This window comes from Thalia democratica, chromosome 5 (assembly GCF_965202585.1).
Source record: "Thalia democratica chromosome 5, ktThaDemo2.hap1.1, whole genome shotgun sequence".
NCBI lineage: Eukaryota > Metazoa > Chordata > Thaliacea > Salpida > Salpidae > Thalia > Thalia democratica.
In genome coordinates, this window is record NC_139169.1 from 55295287 (window position 1) to 55319340 (window position 24054).

Here is a 24054-nt window from a genome sequence, read left to right on the forward strand (position 1 = left end):
TTGAGATGAATTATATATTTTTTTTCATTCATAAATATATTTATCGTATTCAAAAAGTTTATTTGTAATACTTTAAGTATTAATTGTTTTATTTCTTTAAACTTCAAGTTTTCTGAGCTATTTGAATTTGTGGTAGCTAAAACTTAAATGTATTTGATTTTGATACTAGACAGTTTTTTGTATATATTTATAAGTAAAATATGTTTTCAATAATTTGACTTAATTTAGGCAAAATTTATGACACATTTTTTGTCAAACTTGTCTCAGGGATGCCACAAAACCTAGAGTCCTAAAAAAACCTGGGATTTGTCGATTTAGGTTTAAAAACCTATAATTTACAAAATTTTGAAAAAAAAGGTGGAATTTTGAACAAAGATCACTAAAAACTTTAAAAATCCTGGAATTTTAAACAATTTTTACATGTTTAATAGTAAAATTTAGATTTGACACGAAAAATCTAATTTATAGTTAAAATTTTTATCATCATCAATAATTTTTATTATTAAACAACACATTTAAAGTAGCTTTACAGTATCTTTTCTGTGCTGTTATACTTGAACAGTTTTTTAAACTTAACTTTGAATTAAAAATAGACCTAAAAACGTGTGCTTTCAATGACTTGGCAGAAATTCAGAAAATCTGGAATAATTTTTTCAAAAACCAAGGGCAACCTTGTTATCTTGGGGTAAATAAGATTCTAAGACAAAAACAACAGGCTTCTCCGGTTTTCACGAGGTGTTCTATACAAATTTTATTAAAAAGCATTTAAGTTTTTTGCTTAACTTTAGTGGATAGATCTTAAATTTTCGTTAAAATTTTAATTATTGTGATTAATGATAAGTCTCTATTTTTGTAGCTTTTACTAAGAGTTTTACAATATTATATTTACTATATATATATGTTTTTACTTCTATATAAGTAGTTTAACTCCTGAGTTATGATTTCAATGTAAAGTATTAAGCTTATAAACAATTATTAGTGTTAGTTATATTATTTTTAAGTCCATACTACTTTTTTTCAAAATTAAACACATGTAGTCGTCGAAATAGTATCAATAAAAATAAAAACTATTACTAAAATGTTCTTTACTAAAAAGTAATATAAAAGTTACCATAAGTCTTCCACTATATTTAATATAATTTTACCTGATTTAAAAAATAAGATTAACTTTTGAGAAGTATTCTTCTGAACTAGTATACATATATGTCGCGTTTGTAAAGCAGTTTTATTTTTGCCTACAAAAAATGCTTAGGTGAACACAGATTTAAAAAAATATTTAGGTTTTAATAACTGTATAAAATTTTACCTGAAGTATTATAGTATTAAAATAAAAAAAATATTCAACTCTAATGTCTAAATAAGATTTTATGTTAAGTTTATTACTTTTTAATAATTGATTTGAAATTTCTTGGAATATATAAAAACAAGTAAAAATGCAAGTAAAAATTCATATATTAAATGCAAATAAAGTAAAAAGTATACTTAATCTTTCATAAAAGCTGCTGTGTAATAAGTAGTTTTTTTGTTAAACGGTATAAGATTACTTATTTAAAAATCATCTCTACTTATTTTTAGTACGCTTTTAATACAGAACTTTAATTTTCGATCGTATCCTTCAAACACAAGTACGATGGTCGACAAACTGCGGGGTGCGAAAGTTATACCTGCGGCCTACAAGCCTATTTTACGTTTATAAGTTTTATCAATAACATAAATATATTTAAATACTATACGAGTTCAAAGGATCGGATTTTTTATTAAAATAATTTAATAAACACGGTTAACTTATTGTATTTCTTTGTGTTTGTTTCCGTTAAGTTACTTTAATTTATTTATACCTGGTTGCCTTAATTTAAAAAAACAAAAATCTATAAGCTAAAAATAAGCTAGCTTTTCAAATCTAATTGTGTTTTAGTTTCAATAATAACTTAGCATACCTTATTTAAGAAGTGGTGTTGATATGAATGCATATAACAGTATTAATTATATATATTTTATTAGTTCAAAAGTAAGGATTAGTATTGTTTGATAAGGACATGTTATATAGTTGAAAAAAGAGCTTTATTTAATATATAGCCTTAGTCAATATTTAATAAACAAATAAAATTACAGATTTTTAATAAAATCCTTATGATAATCTATCTAAGTCATATAAAATGTTTACTTTTGAGTCATTTTATAAAAAGTTTTCCCAACATTGATAATGTATGTATTTAAAAAAAAATGTTTTATATCTTTAATTAGTATTTATTTAAGATTAACATAAATATCGATTAATTTTTAAAACAGTTTTACTATCTAGACCTGGGTTTCCTAAACTTTTTTTTCATATTCACTAACCCTTTTATTTAGATACCTATTTATTTTCATAATTTCCTCACTAGTTAAATCTATAATTTCTTCAAGGGGCGGTATCATCCACTATTGGAAACCCTGATTTAAGCTGTTATAAACCTTTCAGTGTATTTTTTAACTTAAAAACACTTTTATTAAGTTTTGACTTTGTAAAACTGTTTACAGTTTATAAGCAGCACAACGCTGTAATTCTATAAATTATTTTCGTACAAAAGCTGTTATTTAATTTTCCAATTGGCTATGCTTGTTTGTATTTTTAGGGTTTAACGCGTTATTACGTTATATGTTATGTTTATAAGTGTAACATTTGTGATTTAAATAGTTTTGTTAAAACAGTTGCTTCAATACTTTTGATTTTTAAAACCAAATACAAAACACTTTTTTTCGCATTATCTGTCAAGGAAAATAGAACTAAACATTTATGCAAACTATTTTTTTCTAAAATTATTAGACCTTAAAATAAATTTTTTTGAATAAGGATTTTAAAAATCTAGTTGGTTTGTAAGTTCGAAAGTATTGGTATTAGAAAAACTTACACAACTATGCCACACATAGTTTAACTATAAAAGTGCAAAAATAAAATTTGTTTTTTTAGACCGCTAAATTTACAAATAAAAGTTGTGGCAACTCTGATTGAGAATCTTAAGTCGATCTTCTATTTAAAGTAATGTAGATAAACTTTATTTTTGAAAGATTGTTTGCAATACTTTTTTTGCATTTTGCATTCTTTATATATTTTCAATACTTTATGAAAGCTATAAACTCTCTTCAAAAAAAGTAATATTATATGAAGTAGTACCTGCACCGCTCTTTTTTAAACAACAGCTCATGTGATAATCTGGAAACTAGTTTTCTTATTAGGATTCATCAGGCAGACATAGTCACGATGAACCGTTGTATCAGTCAAAACCACGGTTAAAACGGTGTAACGTGACCTTGTCTGACCTTGTAACATGAACTGTTGATGATCGAATGGTGCAGTCTAACACTTTTTGAATAATGGCGTAATAACACAGCTTTGCCGAAGGTAGTCAAAGTTATAGAGAAACAAAAACAAACTGCTAACTATGAACTTAGTTGTAAAGTTGACCTTTATAAGCAGCTAATCTACTACTTTGTGTTAACTTTTTTTCTTTTTCCTAAGAGCTAACAAGCTAAATATAACGATTAGTTTTGTTGTTTTTAACCAAAACGAAATTAAAAAAGTAAAAACAAAGTTTAACTAGGAGTCGTATATTACTTTTTCTACGTTACATATGATTAAAAATAGCTGAGTTTTGTTGCTATTTTCAAAAAGCTAGAATCTAGTAGATTAAGTGCATTAAAATAAAATTGCTTTTTAAAATCTATTTTTATATTCAGACTTTAGATAGCTTTAAAATAAAACAATTTTAATTTTCACTTGATTTTTATATGCTTGTAAAATTGCTTAAAATAAGTATAATTCAAGTATTTAAGTAAAATAAGAAAGTAACATTACTTAAGCAACTAGGTACATTTAAAAAAATTGGTCATGAAATAAAATCTATTTTGTCTATTTTTACACAAGAAGAAAATGATACTGCTAAAACCTCTCTACTATAACAGTAAGTAGCAAAAAAGTACTTGAAGTAAGTTTAATGAATATTATCAAAATAAACCTTTAAATATATACTAAAAAATTGAACAGTAACTGAGAAATACTGATTATATAATAATAAAATTAGTTCTTGTTTAACGTTTATACCAGTAATTGGCAAACTGCAGCACGCAGGTTAAATGCAGCCCGAAAGGTAAAATTATGCGGTACGCAAAAAACTTTTCAAATAAAAAAGTAGTTTTAAAAACTACAAAAAAATGTGTTGAAACGTTACAATTAAATTATAAATCTTACATTTAGGAGTTGCTATAGTTTTATCATTGTTTATTTGTCATATTTTTGCCTTAAATTATTATCTTTTGATTACTAAAACTATTTTAAATAACTGCGGTCCGCAAAAGACTTTATCCTGTACATTGTGGCTCGCAAACAGTTTTTGCTAGGATAATTGACCCGCGACTTACAAAGGTCCACTGAATTCTGTTTATACAATCAATTTTATGATTTATTTATTATCATCATACACAATAAACATAATATGATATATGTCTGATAAAAACTAAAATGTATAAGATTTTTAAATAGAAAATATTCATATTTATATTTTTTATTAAAAATGTTGTACGCTTATACGTATTAGTTATTTTTAAACTTCTTCATCATGTAAATGTCCTTAGATTAGCTATAAATTTAGTTCTAAGACATAAAAGTTTGGCTTTTAATAGTTTAGTGGGAGAAATTATATTCAATATTTAGCTACTTATGTTGTTTTTAAAGCGTAACAATCAGTAATTTATACCTTAAAGTAGGTAATAGTTTTCTGTACAATGCAAACATTTTCAACTATAATTTTCAAGATTGTAACTTTAAAAAAATTAAACATTTTTAAGTTAGTTATATTAAAACAAAAAAAGTAGACTATTACTTTAAAACTAAAAAAATAAATCATTGGTAATTTGCTAATAAAATTCAAAACAGCTTGGCTAGCAATGTGTTTTTGATAGTTTAAAACAAAATAATCTTTTTAAAGCAACAAATGGTTTAAAGTAAAACAATATTAAAGTACATACTAAAGAAATGTAAAAAGAAAATATTTGAGAACGCTTTTTATATGAAAATTTTCAGTTAAAAAAACGATTGCATTAACATAGTTATGAACTAATTCATAACTTTAAAAGCTACTTTAAATTACAAACTTTTTTTTAATTTTAAAAGTTTCTAAACTTAAATAAATATAGAATTAGTTTTTTTTATTGCAATAGGTTTGTTTAGAAAATAAAAATTAAAAACCAGTTTCAATATTACTGTGTCTCTTTTTTATTAGTCCGTCCCTGTCACTTTTAGATGACTTTTTCCTTATGCTAGTCCTTTGAATAACAATGGCAGGAATTTTAGTATTTTCGTCTAAAGAGTCATCTGGTTCTAACAAACAGGGGTCTGAGCTCCAGTTTGAGTTGTGAAGCATTGTTTTATTGTTTGTACCTTCATCTTTGTTATCCAAATTTTTTTGTTCATCGATAATTTCATCAAAGCTTCCATCCAGCATTACGTCATAATCAGATACGGAATGGTGAAGCTTCCTTAAAAATTTTGGAGAATATTTCTTTCGCCAACTGTGGTCCTTGTTCCGTAATCTAGGTAACGTTTTGCTTCCGGAAGGGGATAATGATGTGTTGTCGGGGTTATCTGTGAAAACAAAGTGTTAATAATAAATAAAAATCAATAAAACATAAAAATGAACTATTTTTTTTAGAGTTAACATGGTGCATTTTTTAATAATGAAGATTTCACAAATTTTTCATCAGTCAAAAACTTTTAGTTATATTTTAACATTTGAAAAATTTAAGTCATTTTACAAGGAACAGAAGTTATTAAAAACCTACAGTGTATATTTTTAAGTGTTACAGAAAAGGAAATATTATAAAAACATTCAGTTTTTGGCAAGTTTGTTTGCAGTATGTAACCACTGAAAATAACTAGACATTAAAGTTATAACTCTAGATCAGGTAAACCAAAGCAGTTATACCTAAACAATAAATATTTGTGAAATATATTTCAATTGAGTGTCTTTAAAATATCTTACTTGAAGAGTTTTTAGATAGTCTTCTTTTATTCGGATTATAAACGAGCTCTTTCATTTTTTTGCCCAAAGACTTTATAGACGAAGAATCATCTTCTTCATTTGAAGCTGATCCGCTGTTCGATTTTAACTGAAATATGTAGATATTAAGTACATAGACTAAAAAAGACCAAAGAAAACATTGGTGAAAGTTTAACAGAGCCTAAGCTTGGACTTTCGTATGCCGTGAGACACGCTCAAGTTAACAAAAGTTTGATCATACCGATTCGATTTTCAGACCACAAGCTTTCGGTAAACTAAGTTTCGGGTTTCGTTCTATCGAAATTCGTCAGTCAGTCGCAACTGAAAGCTTTTGGTCTGATGATTGAAATGGTAGGATTAAACTTTTGTTAGACTAAAAAAGATATCATTGTATTTAATGTAAAATTAACCTGGAGCAAAGAAACGTCGCTAGAGACCCTTTTGTGACCAGCTTCTTTTGTTTGAGAAGTTACGTCATACGAACCAGATGACGAGGTAGTAATATGATTGACTATATTGCGGATCGGTGAAACTGCTAAAGTTTCTAGTAAGGAGCTCGAAGAAAAGCCCCTGCTGTGAGACTTTTTTTTACTGGTGTTAAGCGTTGGAGGAGACTGCTTTTTAATGTTTGACATTCTAGGTGTAAAAATTAACATTAGTTCAATTTATTGTCTATACATAACTCTTTGTAAATATTTAAATTTATCTGTAGTTTAAACACTTACAAAGAACAAAGTCATCTTTTTCAGTTGTATAACAAATAAATTGTACAGAGTTTGTATAAAGTCAAAATGTTTCCCAATAACTTATGGAGGCTAAGAAGGTTTGTTAACTAAATACTTAAAAAAGAAAAATGCTTAAAAATTTCGGTTCAAATTTTTTGCTTATATGGTATTTCGATTAAAATTATGCAATATTTGTAACACAAGACCAGGTGATTTTTTCCTTTTTACCCCTTTTAACTAGAACCATAAGCCGTTGGTATAAAACAGTTATATGATTGAACAGTTTACAACTTTCATGCGTAGTTGTTTGAACATTAAACTGTCATTTTAACCAAAAATTAAAAAACTTCAATGATTTTATAAGCAAACAACTAGCTGTTTGTAAAAGTAATAGGTAATAATATTTTAATATAAAGGTTTTCAAAAAGCTGTATATACTTAATAAAAGATTATAATAAAAAGTTTTAATAACATTAAGTAAAAATAGCTAAATAAACAGTATCTAACTTTGATAGCTCAATACCATTTTCTAGTAATACGACAAGGGAGTCATTTGTTTTCCAATTCATCGCATAAAATACATTAGCTCCGATAGGAATCTCAAAAACTGTTAAAATCAAGCAAATAAATTCCAATCATAAAACTAAAATACATTAGCTCCAATAGGAATCTCAAAAACTGTTAAAATCAAGCAAATAAATTCCAATCATAAAACTAAGAGAACAGTAACTTAGTTGTAATTTATATAACACGTTCTATACAAAATAAATTATTTAAAAAATTTGAATTAGTATTTTCAATAACTTTTATTTAAAATACTTAAAAATAAATAAATAATAAATTTGAATAGATATTACAAATAAAAAAGGTTTTTTAACTGTAAGTAGAACAACATGTTTTATAATGCAGTGCTAAATTAGCAAGTAGAAGAACAATTGTTTAACATAGCTTTTTGCAATACAAAACTCGATGAATAAGATATATTATATACTACAAGGATATGTGACCAAAAATTTTGAGCGTCGATATATTTTTTTATCGTGTTAAATTAGCTTAATTTTTTAACTGACCACTTTGAATCAAACTAAAAATTAGTTACTAAATTAGATTTTTTTTAGTAAGTCAAGTTATATAGTTTGATTTTTTAAAGTTTAGTAGTTAAGTGTGTTTTTTACTTTTCATGTTTTTTATAATAGTTTTTTAAATACCGTAGTATACTAGTATTTTTTGTTTATCTACTTCTCTACATTAGTATATTTAATTACATTTTATAAAAAAATTCCTCATGACATTTTTTGTGATTTGTATATTAGATACTTATTGTATGACGTAAAAAAATATTTAAAACGTTTTTCAGAAAGTGTATTTTAAAGAATAATTACCAAATCGTGACTGAATTGTAATTATGATTATTTCAATTATTTCAAGACAAGTCAATGACCTTTTTAATAAAAACTTTAGGAAAGCACTAAACACGAAACATTCTGACCTTTTTCTTCCGACAAAATTTGATGCAAACTATATTTTGAGATTGCATCAACATCTAGCTCGAACTTTTTCAAAAGATGCTTAATGACAGTAGTTGTACGATGGTTAGGGTCTAACTGTATTTGAAAGAAGTCTTACAACTTGAGTTTTTAAAGTATTAAGATTTTTTTTTTCTATTACTGTATTACTACTGCCTAAAAACATAAATACTGTTTACAATAAAAGTAAAAAGAAACAATTTTAATTTAAAAATCTTGTTCATTGCTTATTTTTTTTAATCTGTTAATAAAACTTTATTGTGTTACTTAAATTTTAAAATAATATAGAAAGTTAAAGCTTGAATTTGATTTGGGTTTCGTATTTAAAAACTTTCCTTTTAGTATAGTGCATTATTTCTAGCAGTATAATGCATGGTAAATTGTAAAAGTTATAATAAAAATAATGTTACAAAACATGCTCTTTAATTTAGAGATAGTGTTACGTATAAGTTTAGTTTATATTACTAACTCAAAAGTATTAAAAGGGAATTTTTGGAATTGTATAGAGACATGTGTAAAAAGAATAATTTTTTCAAAAAGAAAAATAAACTTCTTAAAAACATACTTTTTGTTGAAAAACTTAAAATTCTTCTTACATATTAGTTTAGCTTTCTTTATGGTTTAATAAAAAATAAAAATTATAAAATAATTAAAGATTATAATTTTTTCTACCTCATAGATTTCTTCTTTGAAAGATTTATGTTTTTCAGACTGCTCAAAATTAATCAATCTTACGACAATCCTTTTTTTACCTTCCTAAGTTTTTTTATTTAAACTAGTAATATATTATAATGATTTTAAGCTTAAGTAAAAAACAAATCAAAAATATAATTATATTTTGCTCAGTTTACTAACCTGATTTAACTGTTTTTCATCATGAATAGAAGGAGATTTTGATCTGTTTATTTTTTTTTATAAATAATTTGTTAACTAAAAAAATAAGACTTTTGATGAAATAAAAGATAAGTTAAAACAATTTAAAATTCTAAAATTGTTCTATAAACTTTATGAAATTATATAGTAAAGTTATTCTATACAAAATTTATTTAAGTATTTAATTTAAAATTATATTCATATCAAGAAAAACATCAAAGTTTTAAAATTTACTTTAGTCTGTAACAAAGCTTTTTAAAAACTTTTAATAAAACCTTGTAACATTTATAAACTTTAAAAAGTAATTACCGTGTCAATATAAATTGACAAATTATTTATTTTTCACATCTAACATTACAATAATTTAGTAGATCCTGCGAGTATTTGATAGATTTTAGTTCTAAACTTGAATAGTAGGAAAATAAAGTTTTAAGATAAGCTTTATAAATTAAGCATGTATGTATATCTTACTTTTTGCTATCATTGGATTCTTTTGATCCGTTGCCGTCTAAAGAATTTATCAAAACGTCGCTGGTTGTTAAAATGCCGCTTGATAATGAAAAAGAACGGTTTCTAAAAATAACAGGAGAATAATTTACATTGTTAAAAAATAGTTTATATAACTTTTTCAGTGTTACTTTTACGAGTTAAAACACAAAAAATAATTCGAAGAAGGATTATGCTATTTTTTTTTTCGACATTTTTTAATGACATCTACTAGATATATTTTGCTGCTTAGTAGTGTTTTTATGAAAATAAAATAATTTTTGCAACTATTTATTGACTTTAAAATAGATAAGTTAGTTTATGAAATGATTCTATATTCCTACAGTAAATATTTAAAACTTGCTCGTTACTCGCAGATTTTTTTTCTGGCTCTGTAGAGATATTATTAATTTGTGGTTCGATTTTCATTGACAACTTATACCTAAAAACATAAACTAAATAATGTTTCTATAATAAAAAAAAAGAATAATACTTTTTTTCCGAGTTGTTTAATTTAGTTTTTTAAGAATTTCGGCAAACAAATACAGCTTTTTATTAATGTGAAAATGTTTATAATTTAAGAAACATTTAAAAAATAAAGTTGAGAATTTTTCTCAAAAAAAAAAAAGAAAAATTTATTTTTGAGCAACTATTTACAAAAGTATGTTTTACTTTTCATCATCCGAAATTTTTACAATTGATTCCATCCATGACAAAAATAGAGGCGAGTTGTAAACTTTTTTATACCGCTTACATGTTGCTTGCCATAAGTGTAATTGAGCAAGAATATCAAATTCTTTTCTGCACTTACTAAAATTAATTTTGTCCTGAAACAATTTGATCGATTTTAATTGAAAACAAAAAATAAATAAAGAAAGTAATCATAGACTTTAGTTAAATTAGACTAGCTTAATAGCCTACTCCTAGTTAAAAAGAATTCTTACGTTATTTTTCCCGACTCGTTTTTTTAAAGCTTCACTGAGGTAGATAATGTCATGAAATACACTGCCTAGGTAAGGAATAGTTCCATATAGTAACTGATCGCTGTTTGTCATAACTCTTCTCTTGACTCCTTCCTTTTTCAGTAGTCGGGAAGTTCGATCCATTTCTTGCGTTGCTCCGGTCTGTAATGTCAGAAATATGGACTTTCAAAGTTAAAAACAACGACATAAAACTTAATTATACAAATGTTTAAATAAAGTCTTAAGATTTTGATTTGTTAAAAATAACTTTAACATGAGCGTTTGTTGTTTTATCATCTGTTAAATATTTTAAAGATATAAACGTCTTTAAATATACATTTAGATCAATAAACTTAATTACACTTTAATTTTTTTTTATTAGTTTAAGTATAACAACTATCTGTTTAGTAAACCATTGAATTACTAATTTAGTATTTATTTATTTATAATGATAGTCACATATAGTATAGAACTTTTTAAGTAGAGTAAAAGTTTGAAATTATTTTTTGTTATCTTTAAACATATCTCCTTCAAATAAACCATACAGTTTTAAATAAAAAAACATCAGTCGTCTGATTTTTAACTGATACTAAAAATCTAACTAATTTTAAGTTGTTTAGCATGTTTTTAAAGAATTAATTATTATTTTAACAGAAAATAACAAAAAAATTAAAAAAAAAAGTGTTACAAAACATTAAATTTTTTTTAAATGACTTTCATTATAAAAAACATATAAAGTTAATACTTTCTGAATACTTGGTAAATCAATAAAACCTTTAGTATAAGACTTTTAACATTTGTAGCTTTTAGCTCTTCGAACAAATTTTTATAGACATCAGGTAATGAAGACCATAACTTATATAGCCTTTCTAAAGATGTTGTTGTAAGTGCTGACTTTACGGCATGCATCGATGTGAAGTTTTTCTTGTCTCGACAGTACTATAAAGTTTTATTATCTTTGTAAACTTTTAATCTTTAAGTATGTCTAATTAACTCTAATTGCAAGAACTAAAAGTAGTAAAGCTTATCTTGCGTATGTTAACATTTAATTTTGTAACTTTTCTAAATTATCAAACAAAAAGATTAAAAAAAATTTTTTTTTTAAGTAATTAAACAGTGAAACTGTTTAAAGAGCAAATATATGCCCACGTATATTATTATAGTCATTTACTTGGTAAACTTGACTAGTTTTTTTTTATTTAGCAACAAATTGAGCTACTTTTGTAAAAATTTGTATTTTTATATAATACTCTAAATGTAAATATTTGAGTTTTTATAATAGTAAAAAAAAACATATAGTATATTTTTTATGTATAATGCTCTATTTAAGAAATATAAAACACTTTATAAACATTGCTCTTAGTTTTAAAATACAAAATACATAAATATCAATTTCAGGTTTTACATTTTTAAAGGTGTTATAGATAGTTTTTTAAATTCAACAAAAAATATCTTAGAAGAGTTTACACGCGATAAAATTAGCAATAAGGAAACGATTAAAAACCATTCATTCTCTTTTTAATATATAAGTCTAGCAGTATATTGCTAAACATTTAAATTTTTTACTAAACAAAGTAAAAACTATAGATAAGTCTCAAATACTGATTTTGATTTTAATCTTACTTTTAAAAACTAAAAATTAATTTTAACTAAAACTTACTGTACTTAAAGTAAAACATGTTTTTACAAAAGAAAACATCTTAATTCGATTATAGTTGTCAAGCTTGTTTTTACACGAAACAATAAGTAGTATTTTTAGCCTGTAAACCAGTGGTCGGCACGGTGTACACTGGTGCACACTAGTGTACATGAAATTTCTTTTAGGGTGCACGAGACTTTTGGGGTGCATGAAACTTATTTTGGGGAACATAATTTTTTTTTTCGCGCAGAAAGTAAATTAAAGTTTATTTTTAATCTTTCTACATTTAAGACATATTCAACCTTGATATCTAATTGACCATTTTGTTGTTAATAAAACGACCATTTTTGTACTCTCCTAGCTCTATTCTGTTACCTTATGTAAAAATTCTTCCACCCTTAACCGCCCAAAGAAAAACCAAAGTGAGCAAATCTCATACATTCTTAAAACAAAATAAAACGGTTAGTATTCTATTAATGTTTAATTTTATTAGCTCTTATTGTTTAAAAGCGTTTTGCTATATTAAAAACACTATATTAATCAGCTTAATCAACTGATATTTGACAAAAAATTAGTTAGGCCAAAAAAATTCAAATATATTTTACTTATAAAAAAGTTAAAGTATAGGAAGGGTCAATAATATCAGAACTGTCACATACTTAGCTCTCTAATAATAATTAAGTCTAGTTTTAGATCATGAAAAACCTAAACCAACTGAGGCTAGTTTTAATATATTTACAAAAACTCATCTTGACTGAGACTAGTTATAAATTTATTACAAATCTTGGGTTTATTTTGATATCTTTTAAAAATCTTCAACTGTTACTTTACTTGAATTTTTTTTATTTGTAATTAATTATTAATATTTAAATAATTCAAGATCTATAAATGTCTAATTTTCATTGTAATTTAATTTTGCTTAAACATACCACTCTTTAAGATTAGCTAGTGTACAAAGTCCAGTCTTTAGTCACTCAGGCTTATTTTCTGACTCAAAAGGGCTTAACATGTAATAGTGTCAAACTTACTTATTAAATTTTAAATACTAAAACTCTGGTTGTTGTAAAAATTAGATCATCGATATTAAAGTTTATTAAAATAGATAGGGTAAAATGGTAAATTTAAAGGTTATTAGTAAAAAAACGATTAAAAGTGTTTACATATTCTTAAAAACTAGCGGCGCTAAAGAATGCAAATTGTGGTGCATAGAATTTTGATTTTGTGATTTAAGGTTCACGGATTCGAAATAGCGTGCCGACCACTGCTGTAAGCCAACAAAAAGTTACAATAACTAGAGTTGATTTACAATCAAAAATTGAAAAGCTATAAGTAATCTTACGTTAGTTAAAGTTTAATTAGAAGTGTAGTATTTATAGCTTTAATAGTAAAATTAAAACCAGTTATAAATGTATTAACAACTGAAGTACCTACTTAGTAGATATTAATAAAAAAAAACATAATTACTAAAAAAAATTAAACGAGAACAAAAATTTTTTTCGATACCTTAGAATTTTTAATGTAATTAAAAACTTTTATGGTTTTATAAAACTACAATTTTATTTAGCACATTTTTACTAAAAAAGTCTTTTTAACCTGTTTTTACCTAGCACTAAATAAAGCAGCAAATTTGTTTTAATTATAATATTTTAAAAATTACAATAACTTTGTACACCAATAAAATAATTTTTTTATGACTAAACTTGCTGAATTTTAAAGTTTTTGAATGTTTTACAACTAAGTTTCAAACATACACTAGCAACTTGTATCCATTTGCACAACACTATTTTCCTCTGTCGGTTAGTAAGACGAGAGCAGAGGCATGTTGCCTCGACTGCGTGGACCACCTTGTTGAACTGATCGATGGTGGCTTGAATCAGTGGCGGTTTTTCTGATGAAGATACAATTTCTAAGAACATATGAGGAGGTATTTGAAGAAAGAGTTTCTGAATTGAAAAATTTAAATATTAGTAGTTTTATATATACTTTACTGTTGCAGAAACATCAATTTTAAAGAACATGAAATTTCTCTAAGAAACATACATTTTTAAAGTAATAAACATTAATTATACAAGAAGTCGGCAAAACAATACCAACCAAGCAAAGATTGTTTGTTGCTAATGACGTCTTTCTAACTTAAAATCATGTTTAACCATTTTATTAACAATAATTTCCTTTTTTTCTTTTGAGCAAAACGTGCTACCTATTTTATATTTATTAAGTTATATATTTTCTCTTAATCGGTTCTTTTGTATTCTAAGTAGAAATTTTAAATGTACTGCCGCTGTGAAGGACTTTTTCAAAAAATCTGTCCGTTCCTCATATAAGGCCAGTCCTTGACTTATATGTATTGTAAAATAATAAACTAAGCACTTTACATTATACATTTGTTTTTGGTCTAATTATCAAAGTGTTTCTCAACTGTAAAAGTAATCAGGATTAAACTTTACAACTAACGAGGATTAAACTAATTTTTTTAAGATTTAAAAAATAATAACTTTATTTTTTTGAACAATTTTATTGAACTGAAAAATTGAATGTTTAAAAATCAGTTAGTTACAATAAAAGAAAACCTCAACTGTTAATTCTATTTCAGTTGTATACCTTTAACGAAGATATTTTAATCAATTATTTTAGACTTGAAAAACTATAAAAGAATATAATATAATTTACATTGACCTTAGCATTAGTAAAGGCTTTTAGTCAGAACTTGTCTTACGTAAAATTTAAAATTTTTCATTAAAAAAAGCTGGCTTTACACACTTTTAATTTTAATTTGCTCTAAGTGTTTTGCAATTCCGGATGATTGTTAAATTCTTATTAAAAAAATCTAAAAAAAAGATATTCCGCATAAATAAAAAACAATATAAGAAAAAACTATATTATACAACAATCTATAAAACTATTATTATGTGATATAAAGTATAAATTTTAAGTGCAAATTTTACAACTATTAATAATATTATCTTAATAGTAAAGCATGCTAATTTATTATACACATCTAAATTACAAATAATTGTTCAACATTTTTGTTATGTTTTATATCAAATTAAAAATACTAATAGAAACTAAAAGTTTTTTAAGTTTTGAATTTAAAAGCGTATGTTATTAAAGTATCTATAAAGAAGATAGTATACACTAAAAACAAGACAAATTTCAAAAAACTTATTTGAATATATTTTTGAAACAAACAACATAAAACTTATGTATAATAATACTTCTGCTTTGAATAAAATTTTACTAATAACTCAACAAACAGCATCGATGATAGTGAGCTGTTCGGCGATGAACATGGGATGAATTTCTTCACCAAGAACCATTTGTTTGCATGCAATGTAGCTGCCGTCTCCATCTAAATGAATGTCTTGTAGTTCATCGTGCAGGTCAAGAAAAAGCGCGTCTGCTCTTTCTCGTTCTATCATAACAATTCAGATAAATACTTTAACATAAATATGTTTGTTGTAGTATATTGAAAAACTTCTTATAACGTCAAATTTATAAAAAATAACTCAATTATTTTTGTTTATTTTTAAAATATGTTTGTAAAAGCAAACTTTTAAAAAGCATGCTTTAATTTTTGGCAAAAGTTTTTTATTACATAAGTCACAATAACTGTTTGTTGATAACGGTTACTCCAAATGTTTAATAAAAAAAATTAAATTACTATTTTCTTCCTTAACTTCTTCTTTATCAATATCCTCCATTTTCTCAGCTACAAAACTTAAAAACTTTTGTCTCATCTTTACTTCTAAGTCTCGCCCTTCTTCGTCTTCTGGGACTTTTTTCAATCTATCTTGTGCAAAACGTAAAAGGGAATGTAATAAATTGTTTTCTTCGTCGTTTTTTTGCACATTAAAGTCATAATTGAAGTACTTTACCAGCCATTGGTGCACAGCTTCTTCAAGTGATCTATTAAAATAAAAAATCAGGTGAGACTTATAAGTTTATCTTTGTGGTAAATTTCGCTAAAATGTATATTTTTATTTGCTAAAATAAAACATACCTATTTAGCTTATATTTTCTAGCATCTGAGTTTGTAGGGCTTGAGTTTACAACTTGATGCCTGTATTTTTTAAATGCTTTGATAAGCTGTACATATTTTAGTTAAAATAACGTTTTTTGTGAGAAAATATACTACAGCAATACAACTTTTTAAAAGCTATGTAAAACTACTATTATTTTATCTATTTTTTTTTAAATGGCTTAATTTACTATAGTATAATTAAAACATCGTTTAATAAAAAATCACTTTCACATTGGAATGATAGTGTAGTAAAAATAACATTATTAGATTAGAAGTATTTTTTTATGCAGTTTTAATTAAAAAAAAAAGATTAGCTACCTAAAGAAATGAACAAAATTTTAATCTAAAAGATCTAAGTTGTGTATAAGTATATAAAAAAAAATTATACAATTTATTAAATAAAAGTTTAAAGTTTTTATACAGGCTGTGCTTAAAATTAAAATTAAATATTTAAAATTAAGTCTAAAGATTTTACAAAATTTAAAGAATTGAAAATCGCCAAAAAACGTTTTAATAATTCTTAATAATAAATATTGATTATATAATTAAACCCAATTCATTTACCAAGCAGCAAAGAAAATCAACGATCGATTTTTATAGCAAATATATTCAGTTTGATAAACAATAAAAAACAGCTTACTCTCTTATTATTGCTTGTAGTAATTGGTTTGGCGTTGCATAGCTCCTGAAAGTCTCAAGCATGATTGTTGCAAATGTAGTCTTTTTCTCCGTACACTTAAGGAAATAGTCCCCATCATCATCGTATGCTGAGCACAAACGAGATACTAAATGCTCAAAAGGTGCAGCTTTTAAGTGTCGTAACTGAACTGTACGTACTTTGGTGGCGACAACAGACTTCGTAGAGTGCTAAAATATATCAAAACTTTAGACTGACCGTGTCAAATATATTAAAGTTGTGAGCTTATCTTGTTTTATTAATGTTGATTTAAGGTGTTATAATTAGAATTTTACTTTTAAAAAGAAATATAAAACAGAGAAAAAATAAAATATTTTTGTGAAAAAATAAGTTCTTGTCAATAAAGTTTTATAAGAAATAAAACCTAAAGGGATTTTTTTTTGAGAAATAAGGGATTGCTAGTTATATACACTTACTTTAGTACTAAGTTTTGAGCATATAATTAAAAAAAGGAAGTAAACTAAACTTTAAATTTTTTCGTATAATACATACTTCTAATATTTAATTGGTTTATATTTATTCTTTCCAATACAGTTGTTTTTTTTCAAATAGTTCTATAAAGTTATGTATATAAATACTTGTAAATTACTTAGATTAAAACTAAGCAAGTATAAAAAATAGTTAATGTAAATAATACATATAATTTTAAACATACTTTAACAATTTTATAAAAGTTGTAATACAATAGACTCACAGGTGATGTTAACGGTACAGTTTCTTTTTTATACTTGATCAAATATATGACGTCACCAATTAATTCTTCTTGGTGGCTACTGTCTAACTCCTAAAATATTTAAAAAACTTAATAAGACTTGTTAAGCATTACTTTTAAACTTAAGTGTTAACTTATGTTCCTGTCATTTATAATTTAGAACTTATAAGCTGTCCAGAAAGAGTATGTTAAAACTGTAAACAGTTTTTTTTCTGAACTTAAAAAAAGTTTTACTTTGTAAGTTTTACTTTGTAAGTTTTTACTATCAATGATGGATTTTAATGAGTGTTTAAAATTATTATTCTCCAGAAAAAAGTTTTAAATTGTTTTAAGATAAAAACATATCTTGAAGAACGCAGACACTAAGTTGATAATCCTATTTTTTTACTAAAAAATCACTGCCTTTAAAAAGGTAGTTCTAAAACTTACACTTTTTATAAATATTAAAGAAAAGTTATAAATAAAGTCTGTAAAATTAATAAGTTTAATGTACCTATGTAAGAAAAAAAAACTTATTCTTAAAAAAGAAAAAGTAAATTTAGAACCCTATTTTCATTAGGGTAATTTAAATAAACGTTCATCATTTATGATACTGTTTAAAACTATAAGTCTAGCTTAGTTTGAAAAATAAACTACAAATTTTCGATTTTAAAGATTTCAAATAAAGTTTTTTTTTATTTTTACTGACTTATGAATTTAATTACAAACGGTAAAAATGAGGTTTAACATATATTTTATTATTTACTTTCTGCCTCAAACAACTAAATTTGCACAAAGCTGTTCAATTTTTTTTATCAAAATAAGTATATTTAATCAATTTAAAATTTAATTTTTCAGCAAAAAAAACCTTATTTAAAATATTTAGTGAAATATACTCATCCACTTTGCTAAGTGATAAATTATACTTTTCACTAATGTTTTTATTTGCTGCTTTTCGTAAATATCTTGTCCATTTTATTTTCATGTACTTTTCACGATTTATGCTGCAAAATCTATTTTGATTTTGCCCGCAGGAATAAGTCCAACTTCTTTCACCAATACTTTCTACACAAGACTTTGGTCTTTCTAAAGCTGATTTTGGTGAACAGAAGTTTGGAGATACAAAGCTTTTTCTTCTCGAACATTTTTGTAAGTCTGATACTGAAGACTTACGCATATTTATTTCCATTTTACTATTTGTTATCATTGTTCAAATTTAGTAAAAAAATCTTAAAATTAAAAACTAAAAATAATTCAAACAGATGTTTAAAAAAATTGTTTAACTATTCAAAAATATAAACTTTAGCGTTTGTTTATAATATAAAATATTCTTAAAGAAATTAATAACAGAAACAGTAAAAGTCTTTTATCTAAATTTTTAGACAATATTTATTACGGCCATCATTAACAAAATTGAGATTTTCGCGCCATCAATAATAGATAATGAACTTCATCACACGACCATCAACAACAGTATCCATAACAACCTACGACCTATAGGAAAAACCGGTCGTAGGTTGTCTCAGATACTATTGTTGATGGTCGTGTGGTGAAGTTCATTATCTCTTATTATATATAAATAAACAAAGAGTTAGGATAAAGTGATTAGAATTTTGTAACAACTATACGTTACATTGGTTTTAACACTCTTAAAACTGATCACTAAATAGTTAAAACAAACATCTTAAAAATTTAAATCCTTCTCAATAAACCAATTTGTATTGTTATGTATGATGTGAAATTTAAAATGTTTCAACAACTTAACTTTTTTTCTATTTAAGTCAATAAATTCTTACTGTTTTCCTCTAAAAGTAATTCTTAATTTTCTTACATTCTTTTCTGCATTCTACTTTATATTAACATTTTTGTAGTACACCAGTGTTTTTATACTTAAGCAATCTAAACCTTTTTTATTTATTTTCTTTATATCCTAATAACTAAACTTTATATTATGATTAAGTTTGAGAACATAATACGATTTTTAAAACAATAATATCTATTGAAAAGTTTTCAAATGCGCTAATAAAGAATAACAAACGTTTATTCTTGATAAAAATTATAATATTTTGTAACAAAGTGGTCATTACTTTTTTAATCTAAAGAGTAACTATATTTAAATACTTCATGCTCGAAGTATTCAATTTTTTTAAATGTGGTAATTAAAGTTTAAAAAATTATAAAAAATACTCTTCAATTTAATTACTGCTTTGAAAATTCTGTTATGAAAAAAAAATAATTAGCTATTAAATAATTAAAAACGACAACTAATAAGATTTTCTAGAATCATTTCATTTAAACTAGCATTTAAAAAATTTCAATACATCGGCTTAAAAGATTAATATTTAGTTTAGGCTTTACAACATTTATAATTGATATTTCTACTCAATAAAGTTAATTCATATTTTTCTACTAAGAATTTAATACTAAAATTATAACTTTTTGTTTACTTTTCAAACGTAATTAAACAAAAAAACTTTATTAAGCAAAACAATGTTGCATCTAAACAACTGTAAACTCTAAGTTTTTGAAAAATTTTAAAAATGACGTATACTAACTCTAAATAAAGCACTATAGCGACTCAAGTGACAATATATTCAGAGTAGTAGTATTTAAATTCAACGAAACTATTAACAGTATTACTTTTTATGAGCTAGTCGTTAGTTTTATTACAATACATATCTTTATTACTTTTTTTTTAATTTTTTTTTATGTCAACTATAACCTTTTTTACAACATGTAAATCTTTTATAAGAAGCTTTAAAAACACATTCGTTTATACACCAATTAAGTACTTTGTTTTCTATAACTTTTATATTAACAACATTTTTGTTTGGTAAACCATTTAAAATATATTTTTCTTAATTATGAAAAAAGCATTTTTATTTAATTGTAGTTGTTTTACTTGCTAGCTATCAACTTAAACTAAATTATTAAACTAAATTTGGTTTATTATTTCTAAGTTTTGTAAGATATCTAGAATAAAGAAAATTAAAGAATAAAGTTTATAGAAAAAAAACTTGTATCAACTGTACTTTCAACTTTGTACAGAATCTATATTTAGTCATTTAATAACTATAAGTTTTGTTAAATAGTTGACTGTGAATTAAAAGTTTATTTTTTGAACATTTTTACCAATATTAAAAGCAAGAATAAAAAATAAATTTAGTATACGTTTTAATTAGCGGTTTCGACCTTACAATATTTTTTCTTAAAATTTTAAATACCATCATTAATACCTCTAAGCCACCTAGCCTTTTCATTGTTTTTTATTATAACAAAGAACAGCGTTTTTATTTAGATATTTTAAATTATTCAGTTGCAATTAGTTTTAAAACTAAATGATTTTTATATTTACACAAATAAAGATTCGTTTGAAATTAAAATATAAAACAATCTCCTCAGAACTTTTAATAAAATAAATCAAAAAGCATTATTGTTTTACTCCTAAGCTATTAAATACCATTTTAAAGAGATATTCATTGCAAACTTATAGTTTATTAGACGCCGTTTCGACTTTTCATCAGTCATTTTCAATAAAAAACAGTGCAAAATAACTAAAAATTAATGTTAAACAACTAAATATACAAGAAAAATTAAGTAATATCATAAAAATAAACAGTTATTTATTAAAACTATAATTTACAGTAAGATTACAGGTTACATAAAAGTTTATATATTGTTTAAAAAATATATATAACTAACTAGTCAAAAAATTTTAGTGTGTTGATAATACCCGGTTTAGTTAATTGTTTCTTTAAAATTGGATTATAACGTTTAATTAAGATAGCTTCGCTGATCAGGGTCTCAAGTTTATTTCTACATTCTTTTAAAATACCAAGGTTGTTAACGGTTATTCTTTCATTTTTACAAATATTAAAATTACTAATGTTGTCAGATACAGCAGTTTTACCTTTTAAATGTTCTTTGACTCTTTCTATTAGTGGTCTCGAAGTAAATCCAATATATTTGATGCTCTTATCCATAGAGCACTTATATTCGTAGACTACGTTAGATTTCAAGTTGTGAGATGTCTTGTCTTTGTTGCTGAAGTAATTACTTATTTTGCTTGTGGTAAAAATAACTTTAAAGTTTTCAATATGATTGTTTAACAGTTTTTCTAGTTTCTTTTTATTTTCTATACTTGGTTTTCCAATGTAAGGTACTTTTAGGATATTTTTGTTGTTTGAATTGTTTAGTTTTTCATTAGTGCACTCTTTATTGTTGTTATTAGATCTTTCAATTACGTCATCAACAAATTTCTTTGGATAACCACTTTTTATGAAATTTTCTTATAAGTTTGTGATTTCTCGTTTGTAAATTGTATCAGTAGAAACTATAACTTTTGCTCTAATCAAAAATCATAGTATTGAAGCCCTTTTCCATTTAATTGGTGTTATTGCACTAAAATTTAAACATCTGTATCAATTTCTTTTTGTAAACCTTTGTTATTACTTCTTCTGTCCTTAGTTTGATTTTAATGTAAAAAAAAATTGTTACAGATGTTATTTCAAATTTTGATGCAATAACACCAATTAAATGGAAAAGGGCTTTAGTGCTATGGTTTATGGACAAAGCAAAAACTATTGTTTTTACTAGTACAACTAGTACTTACAAGCAAGAAATCATAAGCTTAAAAGAAAATTTCTTAAAAAATGGTTATCCAAAGAAATTTGTTGATGACGTAATTGAAAGATCTAATAACAACAATAAAGAGTGCTCTAATGGAAAACTAAACAATTCAAATAACAAAAATATCCTAAAAGTACCTTACATTGGAAAACCAAGTAGTGAGTATAAAAAGAAACTAGAAAAACTGTTAAACAACTATATTGAAGACTTTAAAGTTATTTTTACCACAAGCAAAACAAGTAATTACTTCAGCAACAAAGACAAGACATCTTACAACTTGAAATCTAACGTAGTCTACGAATATAAGTGCTCTAAGGATAAGAGCATCAAATATATTGGATTTACTTCGATACCATTAATAGAAAGAGTCAAATAACATTTAAAAGGTAAAACTGCTGTATCTGACCACATTAGTAATTGTAATATTTGTAAAAATGAAAGAATAACCGTTAACAACCTTGGTATTTTAAAAGAATGTAGAAATAAACTTGAGACCCTGATCAGCAAAGCTGTTTTAATTAAATGTTATAATCTATTTTAAAAGAAACAATTAACAAAAAAACCCACACACTAAAATTTTTTGACTTTTTATATATATATTTTTTAAACAATATATAAACTTTTACGTAACCGGTAATCTTACTGTAATTTATAGTTTTAGTTAATAACTGTTTATTTTTATGTTATTACTCAATTTTTCTTGTATATTTAATTGATTAACATTAATTTTTAGTTATTTTGCACTGTTTTTTATTGAAAATGCCTGATGAGAAGTCGAAACAGCGTCTAATAAACTATAAGTTTGCAATTGTGTATCTCTTTAAAATGATATTTAAAAACTCATATATCTCCTCTTGTATTTTACTAAGGTATAAAAATCTAACATTTATGAAGAAGGAGTTTGTTTATTGAATTAAGGTTAGTTTAGTCAAAAAGGAAAATATCTTTTTTTTTAATACCTGGAGTCTCATAAAAACTTAAGATGTAATTTAAAAAAATTGTTTTTTAAAACTGTAAAATATGATTTGAAAACCAAAACAAATTTAAATGTTATTAGTTACTAAATTACACAAATGTGTACAAAAAAAAAGTTCGTTGTAGTTGTCTATATTTTGTTATAAAAACATAATAGATTATAAACCTTAATACGCAAAATAAATAGCAACAAATTATTTTACTAACTTTTTTGGAATGAACACAATTCAAGTTATATTCCAAAGCTTGATTGATTTTCTGAATTGATGAAATCATCATTACCATCTCTGGTTTTGTTTCTTAACGTCATTTAAGTTCATAAACTAAAATTATTATATCTGTATTATATATAAACAACCTAATAAAAAAAAATAGCTGTTTTGATACTTTCTGCTTTTAATAGATTTCTAAAATTTCTAATAACATAAGGAATGTTTGCGAGATTTATATCAAAGTTATGTAGTTGCAAGTTTCAAGTTTTATTCACTATTATTTAAAATTGAAATAAGATATAGTGATATAATATTTTAAAATAAGTTATAAATCAAAAGAATATCAAATTTTGTAAAAACGTAATTTCAAATAAAATTTATTATTAAGATACTTCAAAATTTATAAACTTGTTACCTTTGTAATAAATAAAAAATAGATGTTTTCTTGGTACAATTCATTTTTATTACAAATGTTATTCTTTTATTTACAATTTATAACGTTAATGCTATTACATAAAATGTGCATTTTTTGCACATATTTTTTTTTGTTAGTAGTGTAAACAAAACTTGTTGTGCATTTAAA

General features: G+C 24.3%; 1 protein-coding gene across 1 annotated transcript; it reads right to left on the reverse strand.

The window, feature by feature from the left end:
* Nucleotides 1–4921: 4921 nt before the first annotated feature.
* On the reverse strand, nt 4922–23593 carry LOC145836010 (ral guanine nucleotide dissociation stimulator-like 1). The gene is made up of 19 exons (XM_082943793.1): nt 23467–23593; nt 17659–17748; nt 16908–17134; nt 16247–16306; nt 15908–16152; nt 15501–15658; nt 13998–14189; nt 11382–11546; nt 10590–10769; nt 10318–10472; nt 10010–10087; nt 9631–9732; nt 9142–9184; nt 8959–9042; nt 8250–8364; nt 7268–7367; nt 6446–6671; nt 6018–6144; nt 4922–5620 (listed from the first exon to the last, which is right to left on the reverse strand). Exons 1-19 carry the CDS (start codon nt 23542–23544, stop codon nt 5217–5219), a joined length of 2829 nt encoding a protein of 942 aa, XP_082799919.1. The 5' UTR covers nt 23545–23593; the 3' UTR covers nt 4922–5216.
* Nucleotides 23594–24054: the final 461 nt, after the last annotated feature.

What these genes read in the sequence shown, in the direction of transcription:
- LOC145836010 (XM_082943793.1), bottom strand. Translation starts at nt 23,544, where the DNA reads ATGGTAATGATGATTTCATCAATTCAGAAAATCAATCAAGCTTTGGAA. An exon ending in AACGAGTCGGGAAAAATAAC is followed by an intron (nt 10,473 to 10,589) that starts GTAAGAATTCTT and finishes AAATTGTTTCAG; the next exon opens with GACAAAATTAATTTTAGTAA. An exon ending in ACTATCTAAAAACTCTTCAA is followed by an intron (nt 5,621 to 6,017) that starts GTAAGATATTTT and finishes TTGTTTTCACAG; the next exon opens with ATAACCCCGACAACACATCA.